The sequence below is a fragment of the Vidua macroura genome, unplaced genomic scaffold (genome assembly GCF_024509145.1).
Source record: "Vidua macroura isolate BioBank_ID:100142 unplaced genomic scaffold, ASM2450914v1 whyUn_scaffold_135, whole genome shotgun sequence".
In the NCBI taxonomy this organism is placed as follows: domain Eukaryota; kingdom Metazoa; phylum Chordata; class Aves; order Passeriformes; family Viduidae; genus Vidua; species Vidua macroura.
In genome coordinates, this window is record NW_026530552.1 from 163,566 (window position 1) to 183,043 (window position 19,478).

At 56.3% G+C, this 19,478-nt stretch overlaps 1 protein-coding gene across 2 annotated transcripts; it reads right to left on the reverse strand.

The window, feature by feature from the left end:
• Positions 1 to 1,683: 1,683 nt before the first annotated feature.
• STMN4 (stathmin 4) lies at positions 1,684 to 17,617 on the reverse strand. Of its 2 annotated transcripts, none has more exons than XM_053969215.1 (6): positions 17,548 to 17,617; positions 11,371 to 11,428; positions 7,593 to 7,688; positions 5,158 to 5,363; positions 4,866 to 5,057; positions 1,684 to 3,146 (listed from the first exon to the last, which is right to left on the reverse strand). In XM_053969215.1, exons 2-6 carry the CDS (start codon positions 11,381 to 11,383, stop codon positions 3,087 to 3,089), a joined length of 567 nt encoding a protein of 188 aa, XP_053825190.1. In that variant the 5' UTR covers positions 11,384 to 11,428; positions 17,548 to 17,617; the 3' UTR covers positions 1,684 to 3,086. The 2 variants fall into 2 exon arrangements, with proteins under 2 accessions (XP_053825190.1, XP_053825189.1); XM_053969214.1 differs by lacking the exon at positions 1,684 to 3,146 and adding an exon at positions 3,178 to 3,604.
• Between the last annotated feature and the right edge of the window lie 1,861 nt (positions 17,618 to 19,478).

Sequence of the window (19,478 nt, forward strand, 5' to 3'; positions counted from 1 at the left end):
CCCAAACCTCGGGAATCCCACACGGCTGATCCGGAGTGAATCCTTCCATCCTTCCTTTCCCACACCTTTTATCCCAGGTGCAAATTCCTCCCTTTTATCCAAGTCTTGGATCAGGGAAGGATCCAGGGAATCCTTGGAGCCGCTTCCCGATCCCAAAGGGGCTCCAGGAGAGCTGGAATTTGGGGAAGGGCTGGAGGGCCAGGAGCCAGGGAATGGCTTCCAGTGGGAAAGGGGAGCTTGGGATTTTGGGATCTTGGGAAGGAATTCCCGGCTGGGCTGGAATTCCCAGAGAATCCCTGGATCCCTGGCAGTGCCCAAGGGTGGGTTTGGATCACCCCGGGATCGTGGGAAGTGTCCCTGGGATGGGATTGAAGGTCCATGGATCCCATCCCAAACCATTCTGGGATTCTGGGATCAAGGACACTCAGGATCCATCCCGAGGGATTTTTATGGAATTTGGGGATGGAAAAGGGAAGAGAGAAACTTCCTGGATTCCTGAATTCCCAGTGAGGCCATGGATCGCAAAATTCCTTCTCCAGGAGGAATTGGGATGGGGATGGATCCAGTGCCAGGCTGGGAGAGCTGGGAATGTGCAGCTGGATCGGGAAAGGATCCAGGGAATCCTCGGAGCCGCTTCCCGATCCCAAAGGGGCTCCAGGAGAGCTGGAATTTGGGGAAGGGCTGGAGGGGCAGGAGCCAGGGAATGGCTTCCAGTGGGAAAGGGGAGCTTGGGATTTTGGGATCTTGGGAAGGAATTCCCGGCTGGGCTGGAATTCCCAGAGAATCCCTGGATCCCTGGGAATGTCCAAGGAAAGGTTGGAGTATCCCAGGGTAGGGGAAGGCATCAATGGGAGAAAAATTATCCCCCAAATCTTCGTTCCTCAGGATTCCTCAGGCCGTGGAGCGGGATGACCCGAGAATCCTGGAATGGTTTGGGTGGGAGAGGACCCCAAGCTCATCCCATTCCATGGACAGGGACACCTCCCACCATCCCAGGTTTTTCAGAAAGTCTGGATGGATCCATGTCCTCTCTTCCTGGTCCCTTTGGATACAGCCCCTTCCTGTCCCGCCTGAATCCCGGCTGCATCCATAGGGAAGCCCAAACCCCTTTCCCTGGATTTGTCTGGTCCCACACTCGAGGGAATCACCCATCCTCAAGGATTCCCAGGATCAGGGAGGATCCTGGGATCCGGGATCTCCTTATCCTGGATCAGAGAGGATTGGATCAGGAGGACCAGACACTTTGGACCCTCTGGAATGCTGCTCCTAAATTTTGGTCCCATTTTCCAGTGGAACAGAGATGGGAGAGGAACCTTCCCATTGCTTCCACCCTGGAGCTGGAATTCCCGGGATCTCCTCCTGGCCCTGAGGAACGGATGCGATGCCGCTGGCTATTCCATGGAGACTCCATGGAGGGATGATCCCGCCTCATCCAGCTCTTTCCCAGTTTCCTCCTCTCCCCGCACACGGATGGGATTGGGATCCAACTCCCTGCTCCATGTCTGGGACGGGAAAACTTCATGGAATGAGTTTGGAACTCCCAAAGCTTCCAATCCCACCAGCCTTTTGGGGAATGGGGGGAAAACAGCCCAGCCTCCCACCCTAATTCCCTCCTTTCCTCCTTTTCCCGACTCCAGGATGCCCCAATCCCGAAAAAAAATCACACAGGAAGCACCGCAGGGATCATGGAAACCAAAGGAAAGGCCAAGGCAGTTTTATTTACATCCGTTGTGTACAAAAAAAAAAAGGACAGCTCGTGCCACAATCCGTCCCCAGTCCCATTTTTCCCCTTCCCAGGATTCTCCCCGGGGCTCCGGGATCAGGGTGGGCACCGGGAAAGAGCCGCGATTCCCTCCGGACCCGGATCGGAGCTCGGAATGTCCTATCCGGACATAGCGGAGACCAAACCCTTCGTTCACGTCCGGGTTGGAATTTTGGGGTGCCGCGGCACCGGGGACGCTTCCAGCTGTCAACTGGGAATGCAGGGAATTCCCACCCCCCCCCCCCCCCCCCCCCCCGGAAAATCCAATTTTCCTTCTCCCTTGCATTCCTGGAGGCAAAGATCCCCCAGGAATGGCATGGCAGATCCCAAAAAAAGCATCTGCTGGAATATTTTTGGGGTTTTCCAGCCTCCCTGGTGTCACCAGGAGGTGCCACCGCTGTCCCCGAGGGGTTCCCATGGATATTTTTCCCTGCTCTCCACAGGGCTCCATCCCACTTCCACCTTTTTTCCCGAATTTTCCCTCATTCCCTCCCATCGTGGTCTCCACAGCCCCGCCCGGGCTTCTCCCGCTGCTCCATCTCCAGGAGCCGACGGTTTTCCAGCTGGAAAGGGGGATTTCATCCAAGAATTCCCATCAGGATTGGTTTGTTTTTTTTTTTTTTGGGAGGTTCTTACAAAAAAGCTTCTCTGGGAATTCATGGGGCTTTCCAATGTCACCCTTGGGAAGGATCACGGGCATCTCCAACAGCTGGAAAAAAACCCTTTGGAGCAAGGGAATTTCAATCCCTGACCACCTCCGACGGTGGTGGTGGGCAAAAATAAAAACTTCTCCCCCTTCCCAAAACGGTGCTGGAAGGTCAAAAAAAAAAACCCCCCGCCAGATCCGGGAAGAGATCCCAAATCCAGGCGGGAACAAGGGAGGGAGGCACACCACGAGATGCCGCAGCCCACGGATGGGATGGGATTGGATGGAGAAGACTCCGGAGGGATTCCCGCCCGCCCCGCCTGCCCAGCACCAAATTAAAGTCACACACGATGCACATTTCCCACAATTCCCTCCCCACCCGCTCCGTATTCCCGGGATTTCTCCCGGGCATCACCTCCTCAGCCCTGGGCTGTCCCCTCCGGACCTGGCTGGCGGGCGGGACCCACCCGGGTGGGCATCCCAAATCCCGCCCTCATTCCCTTCCCTCCCCACCCTCCCCGGAACGACGACGACGACTCCGATGGCTTCACCCCTCAACTCGTCACATCCACGAACAAAGAAAGCAGAGGAACGTCCACCATTCCCACACCATTCCGACCTGGAGCTGCGGAAGCCTCCGGCACCTCCCCCGGAGCTGTCAGTCCAAGCAGAGCCTCTTTACCTGGAGGCTTCTTCCTTGAGCTCCTTGTTTTTCCTCACTTCTTCCGCGTGTTTGTCCTGCGGGATCGGGAAGGAGGAGGAGGGGAAGGAGGAGGAGGAGGAGGAGGAGGAGGAGGAGGAGGAGGAGGAGGGGAGGGGAACACGCGTTAGCCGGGTTCCAGGATTCCGGGATCCCCACGGACAGCGGCTCCGGAGGGGTTGAAGGCACGAGGTTCATCCCGAGGGACGCCACGGATGGGTCACCAGCGTCCTCTCCTCCCCTGGGGTCACTTTAAGGGCTGCTGGTGGCACTTGGGGACACTTTGTCCTCGCCCTCTGGCTACGAGGGAGACGTCAACCGTCCCGGGAAGCCCCATGGAGCTGGGATTAGCTGGGATTTTCCGGCATTATCTGGCGCTCTCCGCCTCTGCCCCAACGGAGGCGTTCGGAGAAGGGCACTGGGCGGGCTCCGGATGTTTTGGAGGGAGCTGGAGGTGGTGAGGGTGGGATTTTCCGTGCGGAGGTTGGGAACAGACCTGATTCGGGAGAGAGAAGAGGGCTGGAAGGGTGGGAATGGCCGGATCCGTGGGAAGGGACCGGGGGAAGATCCGCCAGCCCGGAGGTGGGAGGAGTACAAGGGGAGCGGCAGGGATGTGGCTGGGACGGAATTCCCGGAGAAGTTGTGGCTGCCCCTGGGTCTCTGGAAGTGTCCAAGGAAAGGTTGGGCAGGGCTTGGAGCAACCTGGGATATTCTGAGGAAAGGTTGGACGGGGTTTGGAGTAACCTGGGATATTCTGAGGAAAGGTTGGACAGGGTTTGGAGTAACCTGGGATAGTCCAAGGAAAGGTTGGACGGGACTTGGAGAGATCGGGGATAGTCCAAGGAAAGGTTGGACAGGGCTTGGAGAAATCTGGGATAGTCCAAGGAAAGGTTGGGCAGGGCTTGGAGAAATCTGGGATAGTCCAAGGAAAGGTTGGACGGGACTTGGAGAGATCGGGGATAGTCCGAGGAAAGGTTGGACAGGGCTTGGAGAAATCTGGGACAGTCCAAGGAAAGGTTGGGTGGAGCTTGGAGAAATCTGGGATAGTCCAAGGAAAGGTTGGACGGGACTTGGAGAGATCGGGGATAGTCCGAGGAAAGGTTGGTCAGGGCTTGGAGAAATTTGGGATAGTCCAAGGAAAGGTTGGATGGGGCTTGGAGCAACCTGGGATAGTCCAAGGAAAGGTTGGTCAGGGCTTGGAGAAATCTGGGATAGTCCAAGGAAAGGTTGGATGGGGCTTGGAGCAACCTGGGATAGTCCAAGGAAAGGTTGGATGGGGCTTGGAGAAATCTGGGATAGTCCAAGGAAAGGCTGGATGGGGCTTGGAGAAATCTGGGATAGTCCAAGGAAAGGCTGGACAGAGCTTGGAGCAACCTGGGATAGTCAAGGAATGGTTGGATGGGGCTTGGAGAAATCTGGGATAGTGAAAGGTGCCGGGGGTGGAACTGGATGATCCTAAAGGTCCCTTCCAACCCAACCATCCCGGGATTCTACGATTCCTGGGATTCTGCGTCCCGTCTTGGTGGGACACGGGAAAAGGAAGGGCTTTGCTTGTCCATGGACAAGACCCAGATCCCAACTCTCCGACCTCTCCCAAGCCTACGGATCCGGCCGGGCAGGACCCCCCCCCAAATCCCAGCGGGACGCTGCGCTTGGATGGGAAGGGAAGCGGGACCCCCTCTTTGGTGGTGCCACCCCGAGAGCCAGCCGTATCCCGAATATCCCAACTCATCCCAACCCCTTTTCCAGGCGCCCACCTTCTCCTGGAGGCGCTCCAGCATGGCCGCCAGGTGGGCCTCGCGGTTCTCCTTGTTGGATTCCATCTTCTGCGCCAGCTTCTCCTTGGCCATCTTGATGAAGTTGTTGTTCTCCTCGATGGCCTTCTGGATCACTTCCCGCTCGTGTTCCCGCTTTTCCGCCAGGTGCTTCAGCAGCTCCGCCTCCTGGTACTGGGAGGGGGACACCACGGGGACATTCCCGGGATAAAGCCACCTCTTCCCAACCCAAAAACGAGGCGAGGGGGGGGAATCCACAGGGCGCCACACCCACCTTTCTCCTCTCCTCCGCCGCTTCCAGCTTCTTCTGGATCTCCTCCAGGGAAGGGTCGCGGCGCCGGGGCAGGGAGGCGTTGAATTCCGGAATTCCGTCGAAGGATGGAGGCTTGAGGATGACCTCAAAGGATTGGCCCGAGGTCCGTTTGTTGAGCTCGATCACTTCCATGTCGGAGATCACGCACCAGGTCAGATCCACCGTGTCTGGATTTGGGGGAAAAAATGGGCGCGGGATGAGCGCCGGGAATTCCCATTCCGGGATTTCCGCACCCGTGGAACCCCACGGATACACCCGGTATCCGTGAGTTTCATCCAGATTTAGCCCAAATGCATCCCTGGGGTTCAGGGATGAGGGGCGTGGGGTAGAAATTTTGGGATTCCCATGGATGGGGCCGAGCTGGGGATATTTGGGAGAGATGAGGTTTGGGAATGTCCAAATGTTGGGGGGGGGCGAAATCCTGGAATTTCGGGGGTTTTTGGGTCCCCCGGGGATGCTGGAGGGGCGAAATCCTGGGATTTTGCGGTGGTTCTGGTCCCCTGAGGATTTTGAGGGTGCAAAATCCGGGGATTTTGCGGTGGTCCCGGTCTCCCAAGGATTTGGTCTCTCCACATGTTTCTGCTTTGGGAATTGGGAATGGGACCATGATCCCTTTTCCAGCGTAGATCCCCCTGGATAACCTGGAGGAGCCCCCCTGGACATGGATTGGGATGAATCAGCTGGAGCTGAAAGATAGGGATACGGGATGAAGGGATAAAGGGCTCCTGGAGTCTCCTGGATCCCAACCCATCCACGGGGTCGGGTTGGGAATATTTGGGAGAGTCAAAGTTGGGAATGTCCCAACCATCCCAATGTGGATTGGGACGAATCACCTGGAGATGAAAAATAGGGATACGGGATGAAGGGATAAAGTCCTGGAGCCTCCCTGGATCCCAACCCATCCATGGAGTCGGGTTGGGAATATTTGGGAGAGTCAAAGTTGGGAATGTCCCAACCATCCCAATGTGGATTGGGACGAATCACCTGGAGATGAAAAATAGGGATATGGGATGAAGGGATAAAGTCCTGGAGCCTCCCTGGATCCCAACCCATCCATGGGGTCGGGTTGGGAATATTTGGGAGAGTCAAAGTTGGGAATGTCCCAACCATCCCAATGTGGATTGGAATTAATCAGCTGGAGATGAAAAATAGGGATACGGAATGAAGAGATAAAGTCCTGGAGCCTCCCTGGATCCCAACCCATCCATGGGGTCGGGTTGGGAATATTTGGGAGAGTCAAAGTTGGGAATGTCCCAACCATCCCAATGTGGATTGGAATTAATCACCTGGAGATGAAAAATAGGGATATGGGATGAAGGGATAAAGTCCTGGAGCCTCCCTGGATCCCAACCCATCCATGGGGTCGGGTTGGGAATATTTGGGAGAGTCAAAGTTCGGAATGTCCCAACCATCCCAATGTGGATTGGGATGAATCAGCTGGAGCTGAAAAATAGGGATACGGGATGAAGGGATAAAGTCCTGGAGCCGCCCTGGATCCCAACCCATCCATGGAGTCGGGTTGGGAATATTTGGGAGAGTCAAAGTTGGGAATGTCCCAACCATCCCAATGTGGATTGGAATTAATCACCTGGAGATGAAAAATAGGGATATGGGATGAAGGGATAAAGTCCTGGAGCCTCCCTGGATCCCAACCCATCCATGGGGTCGGGTTGGGAATATTTGGGAGAGTCAAAGTTCGGAATGTCCCAACCATCCCAATGTGGATTGGGATGAATCAGCTGGAGCTGAAAAATAGGGATACGGGATGAAGGGATAAAGTCCTGGAGCCTCCCTGGATCCCAACCCATCCATGGGGTCGGGTTGGGAATATTTGGGAGAGTCAAAGTTCGGAATGTCCCAACCATCCCAATGTGGATTGGGATGAATCAGCTGGAGCTGAAAAATAGGGATACGGGATGAAGGGATAAAGTCCTGGAGCCGCCCTGGATCCCAACCCATCCATGGAGTCGGGTTGGGAATATTTGGGAGAGCCGAGGGGTTGGGAATGTGTCCCTGCTTTAGGAATTAGGAACGGGACCGTGATCCCTTTTCCAGTGCTGGGAATCCTTTTCCATGGCCTCCAGACACGGATCAGGCTGAAAATTACGGAGCCCACGCTCCGGGATGAGGGAATGAAGAGCTCCCAGAGCTCCTCTGGATCCCAACCCATCCATGGGGCCGAGCTGGGAATATTTGGGAGATCTGAGGGGGGCTGGGTCTGCCCAAGCCCCTCCAGATCCCAGCCCGAGCCTCCTGCTGAATTCCCAGAAAACTCCGGAGCCGCCGCCGCGCTCCGTTCAACGTGACCCCCCCCCCCCCCCCGTTCAATGGCGAGGAGGGGTTGAAGCCCCCCGGAGATCCCGGAATTCCGGGTGGGATTGGGAAGGGGGTCCCACCTTCGTAGGCGTAGTTGGGCTTGTTGAGGGGGTCCGAGAGGAAACAGGAGCAGAAGAGGGAGACGAGGGGCAGCTCCTTCATCTTCTCCTTGTAGGCTGGGAAGAGACGTCGGCATCGGGATCAGAGGGGCTCCGAGGGCCGGGGAAGGGGTCGGGATGGGGGGAAAAGGGATGGAGGGATTTCCAAGGGACAGGGAAGGGGTGGGATTGGGATCAGAGGGGTGTGGGGTAATTCCACGTGACGGGAGAAGTTTGGGATTGGGGTCAGAGGGATGTGGGGGAATTCCATGTGCCAGGAAAAGTTTGGGATTGGGGTCAGAGGGATGAGGGGGCTCCATGTGCCAGGAGAAGTTTGGGATTGGGGTCAGAGGGATGTGGGGGAATTCCATGTGCCAGGAAAAGTTTGGGATTGGGTCAGAGGGGTATGAGGGACTTCCATGTTCTGGGAAAAGTTTGGGATTGGGGTCAGAGGGATTGGAGGGGGCTCCATGTGACGGGAAAAGTTTGGGATTGGGATCAGAGGGATGTGGGGGCTTCAAGTGCCAGGAAAAGTTTGGGATTGGGGTCAGAGGGATTGGAGGGGGCTCCATGTGCCAGGAAAAGTTTGGGATTGGGGTCAGAGGGATGTGGGGGAATTCCATGTGCCAGGAAAAGTTTGGGATTGGGGTCAGAGGGATTGGAGGGGGCTCCATGTGACGGGAAAAGTTTGGGATTGGGGTCAAAGGGGTATGAGGGACTTCCATGTGCCAAGAAAAGTTTGGGATTGGGATCAATGGGATGAGGGGGCTCCATGTGCTAGGAAAAGTTTGGGATTGGGGTCAGAGGGATTGGAGGGGGCTCCATGTGACGGGAAAAGTTTGGGACTGGGGTCAATGGGATGAGGGGGGGTTCAATGTGACAGGAAAGATTTGGGATTGGGATCAGAGGGATGTGGGGGCTTCAAGTGCCGGGAAAAGTTTGGGATTGGGGTCAGAGGGATTGGAGGGGGCTCCATGTGCCAGGAAAAGTTTGGGATTGGGGTCAGAGGGATTGGAGGGGGCTCCATGTGCCAGGAAAAGTTTGGGATTGGGATCAGAGGGATTGGAGGGGGCTCCATGTGACGGGAAAAGTTTGGGATTGGGGTCAAAGGCGTATAAGGGACTTCCATGTTCTGGGAAAAGTTTGGGATTGGGGTCAGAGGGATTGGAGGGGGCTCCATGTGCCGGGAAAAGTTTGGGATTGGGGTCAGAGGGATGTGGGGGAATTCCATGTGCCAGGAAAAGTTTGGGATTGGGGTCAGAGGGATTGGAGGGGGCTCCATGTGACGGGAAAAGTTTGGGATTGGGGTCAAAGGGGTATGAGGGACTTCCATGTGCCAAGAAAAGTTTGGGATTGGGATCAATGGGATGAGGGGGCTCCATGTGCTAGGAAAAGTTTGGGATTGGGGTCAGAGGGATTGGAGGGGGCTCCATGTGCCAGGAAAAGTTTGGGATTGGGATCAGAGGGATTGGAGGGGGCTCCATGTGACGGGAAAAGTTTGGGATTGGGGTCAAAGGGGTATGAGGGACTTCCATGTGCCAAGAAAAGTTTGGGATTGGGATCAATGGGATGTGGGGGCTTCAAGTGCCAGGAAAAGTTTGGGATTGGGATCAGAGGGATGTGGGGGGGCTCCATAAGACAGGAAAAGTTTGGGATTGGGATCAATGGGATGAGGGGGGGTTCAATGTGACAGGAAAGGTTTGGGATTGGGATCAGAGGGATGTGGGGGAATTCCATGTGCCAGGAAAATTTTGGGATTGGGGTCAAAGGCGTATAAGGGACTTCCATGTTCTGGGAAAAGTTTGGGATTGGGGTCAGAGGGATTGGAGGGGGCTCCATGTGCCGGGAAAAGTTTGGGATTGGGGTCAGAGGGATGTGGGGGAATTCCATGTGCCGGGAAAAGTTTGGGATTGGGGTCAGAGGGATGTGGGGGAATTCCATGTGCCAGGAAAAGTTTGGGATTGGGGTCAGAGGGATTGGAGGGGGCTCCATGTGACGGGAAAAGTTTGGGATTGGGGTCAAAGGGGTATGAGGGACTTCCATGTGCCAAGAAAAGTTTGGGATTGGGATCAATGGGATGAGGGGGCTCCATGTGCTAGGAAAAGTTTGGGATTGGGGTCAGAGGGATTGGAGGGGGCTCCATGTGCCAGGAAAAGTTTGGGATTGGGATCAGAGGGATTGGAGGGGGCTCCATGTGACGGGAAAAGTTTGGGATTGGGGTCAAAGGGGTATGAGGGACTTCCATGTGCCAAGAAAAGTTTGGGATTGGGATCAATGGGATGTGGGGGCTTCAAGTGCCAGGAAAAGTTTGGGATTGGGATCAGAGGGATGTGGGGGGGCTCCATAAGACAGGAAAAGTATGGGATTGGGATCAATGGGATGAGGGGGGGTTCAATGTGACAGGAAAGGTTTGGGATTGGGGTCAGAGGGATGTGGGGGCTTCAAGTGCCGGGAAAAGTTTGGGATTGGGGTCAGAGGGATGGGGGGGCTCCATGTGCCAGGAAAAGTTTGGGATTGGGATCAGAGGGATGTGGGGGCTTCAAGTGCCAGGAAAATTTTGGGATTGGGGTCAGAGGGATTGGAGGGGGCTCCATGTGCCAGGAAAAGTTTGGGATTGGGGTCAGAGGGATGAGGGGGCTCCATGTGCCAGGAAAGGGATTGGGATTGGGGTCAGAGGGATGAGGGGGCTCCATGTGACGGGAAAAGTTTGGGATTGGGGTCAAAGGGGTATGAGGGACTTCCATGTGCCAAGAAAAGTTTGGGATTGGGATCAATGGGATGAGGGGGCTCCATGTGCTAGGAAAAGTTTGGGATTGGGGTCAGAGGGATTGGAGGGGCTCCATGTGCCAGGAAAAGTTTGGGATTGGGGTCAATGGGATGAGGGGGGGTTCAATGTGACAGGAAAGATTTGGGATTGGGATCAGAGGGATGTGGGGGCTTCAAGTGCCGGGAAATTTTGGGATTGGGGTCAGAGGGATGGGGGGGCTCCACGTGCCAGGAAAAGTTTGGGATTGGGATCAGAGGGATATGGGAATTCCAAATTCCAGGGAAGGAGTGGGATCGGGATCAGAGGGATGGGGGGAATTCCACATTCCAGGAAAGGGATGGGATCAGGATCAGAGGGATGAGAAAATTCCAAATTCCAGGGAAGAAGTGGGAACAGGATCAGAGGGATGGGGGAATTCCAAATTCCCAGAAAGGGATGGGATCGGGATCAGAGGGATATGGGAATTCCAAATTCCAGGGAAGGAGTGGGATGGGGATGAGAGGGATGGGGGAATTCCAAATTCCAGGGAAGGAGTGGGATCGGGATCAGAGGGATGGGGGGAATTCCACATTCCAGGAAAGGGATAGGATCAGGATCAGAGGGATGGGTTAATTCCAAATTCCCAGAAAGGGATGGGATCGGGATCAGAGGGATATGGGAATTCCAAATTCCAGGGAAGGAGTAGGATCGGGATCAGAGGGATGGGGGAATTCCAAATTCCAGGAATGGATTTGGATCAGGATCAGAGGGATAGGGGGAATTCCAAATTCCCGGAAAGGGATGGGATCAGGATCAGAGGCATATGGGAATTCCAAATTCAGGATGAGCCGAGGACCCAGGCGTGCAAATGGAAAACTCGGGAAGGACTCGGGATTATCCCAGGCTGTCGATCCCGGTTTGTCGCCACCGGGATGCCGGGAGCATTCCAGGGCCGGGATGAGCCCGGGAAATCCCGGGATGGGGTTGGGGTGCCGGGGGTTTGGGGTGGCGTACCGGCCAGAGTCATGGCGAGGAAATCCTTGGAATTCTGCAGGAAGAGCGATCCTGGGGCCTGCGGAGCGAAGGAAGGGACGGGGTCAGTGGCGGGGTCTTGGGAATGGGATGATGGGAATATGCTGGGATGATGGGATAATGGGATAATGGGATGGGATAATGGGATAGGAACACACTGGAGGGATGGGATGGGATGGGATTATGGGATGGGAATGGATTGGGATTGGGATGGGATGGGATGGGATGGGATGGGATGGGATGGGATGGGATGATTTGGGATGGGAATACACTGGAGGAATGGGATGGGATAACGGGATGGGATGGGATAATGGGATAGGAACAAACCTGGAGGGATGGGATGGGGTGGGATGGGATGGGATAATGGGATGGGAATGCACTGGGATAATGGATGGGATGATTTGGGATGGGATGGGATGGGATGGGATGGGATGGGATAATGGGATGGGATGGGATGGGACAGGATGGAGGGGATGGGATGGGATGACACACTGGAATGATGGGATGGGATGGGATGGGATGGGATGGGATGGGATGGGATGGGATGGGATGATGGGATGATTCGGGATGGGATGGGATAAAGGGATGGGAACACACTGGAGGGATGGGATAATGGGATGATGGGATGGGATTGGGATGGGATGGGATGGGACAGGATGGAGGGGATGGGATGGGATGACACACTGGAATGATGGGATGGGATAATGGGATAATGGGATAATGGGATGGGATGGGATGATGGGATGGGATGGGATAGGATGGGATGGGATGATGGGATGGGATGGGATGGGATGATGGGATGATTTGGGATGGGATAAAGGGATGGGAACACACTGGAGGGATGGGATGGGATAAAGGGATGGGATGGGATGGGATTGGGATGGGATGGGCACACACCGGGATGACGGACACATCCCATGGGATGTTCCTGGCACACGCAGCCCTTCCCAGCTCCGCATTCCCAACGCACACGTGTGAGGACACGTGCCGGGAGCCACACACGGACACACCTGGACACACCTGGACGCGCCTGGACCCCTCCCAGATTCCCCCTCCAATTCCCCCCACTCGTGTCCCGACATTCCCAGTCCTCAGCTCCCCCTTCCTGATGCTCCAGGATCCTCTCCCCCATCCCACTGGGATCATTCCCGGGGTCTCCATGGACGTGGGAACATCCCCAGGACCCCCACCCACCCCCGGGGCTTGGAAGGGGAATTGGGAATTGTGAAAACCGGGATAATCCGGGCTGCTCCCCATTCCCAGGGGTTTTGGGTGTGGAAATGTGGAGACGCCCTTCCCAGCTGCAGCAAAGCATGGAACGAGGCGGGATTTGGGGACTATTCCCGGATTTTGATCCCCAAATCCATCCTTTCAAAGAGGGGTCCTTAAATCCCCGCAGCTCCCGAGGGAACGAGCATTCCCGGGCTGCGCCACGCCCCGCCCATCCCGAGAAATCCCAGCCCTCATCCCCCCAATCCTGCTGGGATCTGCCCCGGGAATCCCAAAAAAATAACCCGGCCGCAGCTTCCAGGGGCTGCTGGGGGGTGGGAACAGGGAGAAAAAGTGGGAATATCCAGCTGGGATCACCAGGCGGGGCTGGGGTGGGGGTCGGGTGGGGATAATGGGATGGATGGATTCCTGGATTCCGGTTATCCATGGATAAGCCGGCTGGAAAGCGATTCCCTGGCTCCTGCCCTCCCCGCTGCCGGCATTCCCGCCCCAAATCCTGCTTTTCCCCTGGGATTCCGATGGAATTCCGTGCCCGTTCCCCAGACCTCACGTGGCGTTCCCACGGGATGAAACGTGGGGATCGCCCACCAGAGCCGGAACGGGTGGAAAACGGGATCTGTCCCTATGGATACGGCGGGATGGGAGGGGAGTGGTCCAGCCCCGCTCCTGCCTGGGTGATTTTCCAGGGGTTTGGAGGAGGGAATTCCGTCCCTGCCCCATTCCCCATGGGAGCGCGCTGTCGGGGACCTGCTGCCGTCACCCCAAAATCCCAGCGGGGAGGGAATGATCCCAATCCCGACCAGGCGATCCCAATCCTGACCAGGAGATCCCATTCCCAGACAGGTGATCCCAATCCCGACCAGGAGATCCCATTCCCAGACAGGTGATCCCAATCCCAACCAGGCGATCCCACTCCTGACCAGGCGATCCCATTCCTGACCACACAGTCCCATTCCCGACTATGTGATCCCATTCCCAACCACGTGATCCCATTCCCAACCACGCAATCCCATTCCTGACCATGCGATCCCATTCCTGACCACTCGATCTCATTGCCAGCAGCACAATCCCATTCCCGAGCACACAATCCCATTCCCAGTCACACGATCCCATTCCCGAGCACGCGATCCCATTCCCAACCACACAATCCCATTCCCAACCACGCAATCCCATTCCAAACCACATGATCCTATTTCTGGCTGCACAATCCCATTCCCAGCCACGTGACCCCATTCCCAACCACACAATCCCATTCCCAACCACACGATCCCATTCCCAGCAGCACAATCCCAATCCCGAGCACACAATCCCATTCCCAGTCACATGATCCCATTCCCAATCACACAATCCCATTCCCAACCACGCAATCCCATTCCCAACCACGCAATCCCATTCCAAAACACATGATCCTATTTCTGGCTGCACAATCCCATTCCCGAGCACACAATCTCATTTCCAGTCATGTGATCCCATTCCCAATCACACAATCCCATTCCCAACCACGCAATCCCATTTCAAACCACCTGATCCTATTTCTGGCTGCACAATCCCATTCCCGAGCACGCATGATCCCATTCCCAGCCACATGATCCCATTCCCAACCACGTGATCCCATTCCCGACTGTGCGATCCCATTCCCGACCACACAATCCCATTCCCAACCACACAATCCCATTCCAAACCACATGATCCTATTTCTGGCTGCACAATCCCATTCCTGAGCACACAATCTCATTCCCAGTCACATGATCCCATTCCCAATCACACAATCCCATTCCCAATCACACAATCCCATTCCCAACCACACAATCCCATTCCAAACCACATGATCCTATTTCTGGCTGCACAATCCCATTCCCGAGCACGCATGATCCCATTCCCAGCCGCATGATCCCATTCCCAACCACGCGATCCCATTCCCAGACACATGATCCCATTCCCGACTGTGCGATCCCATTCCCGACCACGCGATCCCATTCCCAACCACACAATCCCATTCCCAACCACCTGATCCTATTTCTGGCTGCACAATCCCATTCCTGAGCACACGATCCCATTCCCAACCACGCAATCCCATTCCCAACCACATGATCCTATTTCTGGCTGCACAATCCCATTCCCAGCCACACAATCCCATTCCCTGTCATGTGATCCCATTCCCAATCACACAATCCCATTCCTGACCAGGCGATCCCATTCCAAACCACGCCATCCTATTTCTGGCTGCACAATCCCATTCCCGAGCACGCGATCCCATTCCCAGACACATGATCCCATTCCCGACCACGCGATCCCATTCCCAGACACATGATCCCATTCCCGACTGTGCGATCCCATTCCAAACCACATGATCCTATTTCTGGCTGCACAATCCCATTCCCGACCACACGATCCCATTCCCAGACGCATGATCCCATTCCTGACCGTGCGATCCCATTCCCGACCACACGATCCCATTCCCAGATGCATGATTCCATTCCCGACTGTGCGATCCCATTCCCAACCACGCAATCCCATTCCTGACCACGTGACCCCATTCCCAATCACGCCATCCTATTTCTGGCTGCACAATCCCATTCCCGAGCACACAATCCCATTCCCAGTCATGTGATCCCATTCCCAATCACACAATCCCATTCCCAATCACACAATCCCATTCCCGAGCACACAATCCCATTCCAAACCACGCCATCCTATTTCTGGCTGCACAATCCCATTCCCGAGCACGCATGATCCCATTCCCAGCAGCACAATCCCAATCCCGAGCAAACAATCCCATTCCCAGCCGCATGATCCCATTCCTGACCACGCGATCCCATTCCCAGCCGCATGATCCCATTCCCAGCCACGCAATCCCATTCCCGGCCACACGATCCCATTCCCAGCCAGCCGCACGTGGCAGGGCGAGGGATCCCGCGGGATCCACCCCCCCACAGGGCTGCGACCCCCTTTTTCCCACCCTGAATTCCAAGGGAAGGACCCTCCCATCTCCCATCTTTTCCCCTGGAAAAATCATCCAGCCATGGATGGAGGAATGGGAAGAGTCGGGGGGGGGGGGGGGGACGGGGGGGGGTCTCCCCATTCCCTGCCTGGAAGCTTGGGAGGCTCCAGAGGGGGAAAAATGGGATGGCAGCGCCTTCTCCCTCCTTCCCTCCCCATCCCTTTTTCCTTTTCCCTGGAATAAAAATTCCAGCAGCTGCAGGAATTCGGGTCCTGCCCTCGTTGTGGGGGGGGGGGGGGGGGTGTGTCTCCGCTCCCACATTTTGGGGGGCTCTGGGTGGGGCCGCGCAGCCCCCGAGACGTCCCCAGGGAAGCAGGGGGGTGCAAAATCCCGGGAATGCTGAAGAGGATCCTGCCAGGATAACAGGGTGAGGGTCTCCCAAAAATTCGGGGCGGGGATCCCAGGAATGCGGAAGGGAGCGGGGTCCGCCCCGGGAATTCGGGACTCCGAGGATGCTGGGGGGGCGAAATCCCGGGATTTTGGGGGTTTTCAGGTCCCCCGGGGATGGTGGGGGTGCAAAATCCCGGGATTTTGGGAGTTTTCGGATCCGCTGAGGATTCTGAGGGGGCAAAATCCCGGGATTTTGGAGGGGGTTGGGGTCCCTCGAGGATTTTGAGGGTGCAAAATCCCGGGATTTTGGGGGGGTCCGGGTCCCCCGAGGATTTTGAGGGTGCAAAATCCCAGGATTTTGGAGGGGGTTGGAGTCTGCTGAGGATTTTGAGGGTGCAAAATCCCGGGATTTTGGGGGTTTTCGGATCCGCTGAGGATTCTGAGGGGGCAAAATCCCGGGATTTTGGGGGGGTTCCAGTCCCCCGGGGATTCTGAGTGTGCAAAATCCCGGGATTTTGGGGGAGTTCGGGTCCCCTGAGGATTTTGAGGGTGCAGAATCCCGGGATTTTTGGGGGTCCGGGTCCCTCGAGGATTTTGAGGGTGCAGAATCCCGGGATTTCAGGGGTTTTCGGGTCCCCCGAGCATTCTGAGGGTGCAGAATCCCGGGATTTTGGGGGGGTTGGGGTCCCTCGATGATTTTGAGGGTGCAGAATCCCAGGATTTTGGGGGGGTTGGGGTCCCTCGAGGATTTTGAGGGTGCAGAATCCCAGGATTTTGGGGGGGGTTCCAGTCCCCCGGGGATTCTGAGTGTGCAAAATCCCAGAATTTTGGGGGGGGGGGGGGTTGGGGTCCCCTGAGGATTTTGAGGGTGCAGAATCCCGGGATTTTTGGGGGTCCGGGTCCCTCGAGGATTTTGAGGGTGCAGAATCCCGGGATTTTGGGGGGTCCAGGCATGCTGGAATGGGGGTCCCCCCCCTCAGGAACGGGGCTCCCCGAGGATCCTGGGAAAGGGGGGAGGGGGGGGGTGGGGGCGTCTCCCTAAAAGATTCTGGGGGTGGCGGATTCTGCGGATCCCCGGAAAATTCTGGGAATTCTGGGAATGGGGGGGGTGCAGAATCCCTCGGGAATTCTGGGGGTGCGGAGCCCCCCCGAGGACGCTGATCCAACCCCCTCTCCCCTTCCCCCAAACCCAAACTGGGGGCGGCAGCCGAGGATGAGGATGAGGATGAGGATGAGGATGAGGATGAGGATGAGGATGAGGATGAGGATGAGGATGAGGCGGCGGGGAGGGAAGGGGGGGGGGAAATCTCCAAAAAGAACGGGATAAGGAATTCCAGAGGGCTGGAAAACGCCCCGGGAAGAGCGGGACCAGCACCCCAAAAAGGGGATGGGGGCCAAAATGAAGACCCCGGAGCAAAACACCCACCCCCCCTCCCCAAAACCTTTACCCACCCGCCAAAAAAAAAAAAAAAAAAAAAAAAAATAGAAAAAAAATTTTAAAAAAATCATACATCACCCCCACCCCAAATCCACCCGAAATCCACCCAAAATTTCCCAAAATAGCCCCCCGAAATGGCAGCGGGGGCTCCGGGACTCACCCCGCGGCGGTGGTCGCGCTGCTGCCCGCGCTCTCCCGGCTCCTTTAACGCGGCTTTGGAACATCCCGGGCGGGGGGTCCCCAGCGCCCCCCCCCCCATGACATCATCGCCCAGCCCTCTGATTGGTCGAGAGCCCGTGAGGATGAGGGCCCCGCCCGGTGACGTCACAGCCCGCAGCTATTTTGGGGTTGGAGCAGGGAAAAAAGGGGAAAAAAAAAAAAAAAAAAAAAAAAAAAAGGGGAAAAAAAAAGGGATGGGTGGAAAAATTGAGGGATGAATAAAAAAATAAAAAAAAGGGGTTTGGGGTGAAAAAGGGGGATTTTGGGGGTGGGTGGGAAGGGGGGGTGCGGAGCAGGGCGGGGCTGGGGGGGGGACAAAGTGACAAAGGGACGCGGAGGGGGTCGGGGCGTCGCAAGGTGGGGGGCAAAGTGTCCCCATGTCACTTCTGGTCACATCGAGGGGGGACATTGGGGTGCCCCCCGAATTTGGGGAGCAGTGGGGGGACAACTCCAGGGTGGGGGGGCAGTGGGGTGACATCGATATGGGGGGACAATGGGGTGACATCGATATGGGGGGGACAGTGGGGTGACATCGATATGGGGGGACAATGGGGTGACATCTATATGCGGACAATGGGGTGACATCGATATGGGGGGGACAGTCAGGTGACATTGATGTGGGGGGACAATGGGGTGACATTTCCAGGGTGGGGAACAATGGGGTGACATCGATACGGGGGGGACAGTCAGGTGACATCGATATGGGGGGACAATGGGGTGACATCGATATGGGGGACAATGGGGTGATATCGATATGGGGGGACAACGAGGTGACATTTCCAGGGTGGGGGGCAGTCAGGTGACACCGATATGGGGGGACAATGGGGTGACATCGATATGGGGGGACAATGGGGTGACATTGATATGGGGGCACAATGGGGTGACACCGATATGGGGGTCAGTCAGGTGACATCGATATGGGGGACAATGGGGTGGCATCGATATGAGGGGACAGGTGACATCGATATGGTGGGACAAAGGGTGTCCCCTTTGTCCTGAGGTGTCCTCTCCATCCTGAGGGATAAAGGGGTGACATCTCCAGAATTTGGGGACAATGGGGTGTCCCCTCCACCCTGAGGGACAATGGGGTGACATCTCTGAGATAATGGGGTGACATCTCCCAGATTTGGGGACACGGGGGTGTCCCCTCCATCCTGAGGGACAATGGGGTGTCATCTCCAAGATAATGGATGACATCTCCAAGATTTGGGGACAATGGGGTGTCCTGCCCATCCTGGGGTGTCCTATCCATCCTGAGGGACAATGGGGTGTCATCTCTGAGATAATGGGGTGACATCTCCAGGATTTGGGGACAACGGGATGTCCGGCCCATCCTGTGGGACATTGGGGTGTCCCCTCCATCCTGAGGGACAAAGGGGTGACATCTCCAAGATAATGGGGTGACATCTCCAGGATTTGGGGACAAAGGGGTGACATCTCCAGGATTTGGGGACAATGGGGTGTCCCCTCCACCCTGAGGGACAATGGGGTGACATCTCCGAGATAATGGGTGACGTCTCCAGGATTTTGGGACAACGGGGTGTCCCTTCCATCCTGTGGGACATTGGGGTGTCCCCTCCATCCTGAGGGACAAAGGGGTGTCATCTCTGAGATAATGGGGTGACATCTCCAGGATTTGGGGACAACAGGATGTCCCTTCCATCCTGTGGGACATTGGGGTGTCCCCTCCATCCTGAGGGACAAAGGGGTGACATCTCCAGGATTTGGGGACAACGGGGTGTCCCTTCCATCCTGTGGGACATTGGGGTGTCCCCTCCACCCTGCCATCCCCAGGACATGTCCCAATCCCATCCTGACCCATTCCCAGCCCCAAATTCCCGCCCGGACTCGTCCTCCTCCGTCCCCAGTCCG

Excerpts from the sequence above, each read along its gene's own strand:
- STMN4 (XM_053969214.1), bottom strand. Across the intron at positions 5,364-7,592 it reads GCCCAACTACGCCTACGAAG|ACACGGTGGATCTGACCTGG; the intron begins GTGGGACCCCCT and ends CCCCAAATCCAG. Across the intron at positions 5,058-5,157 it reads CGGCGGAGGAGAGGAGAAAG|TACCAGGAGGCGGAGCTGCT; the intron begins GTGGGTGTGGCG and ends TCCCCCTCCCAG.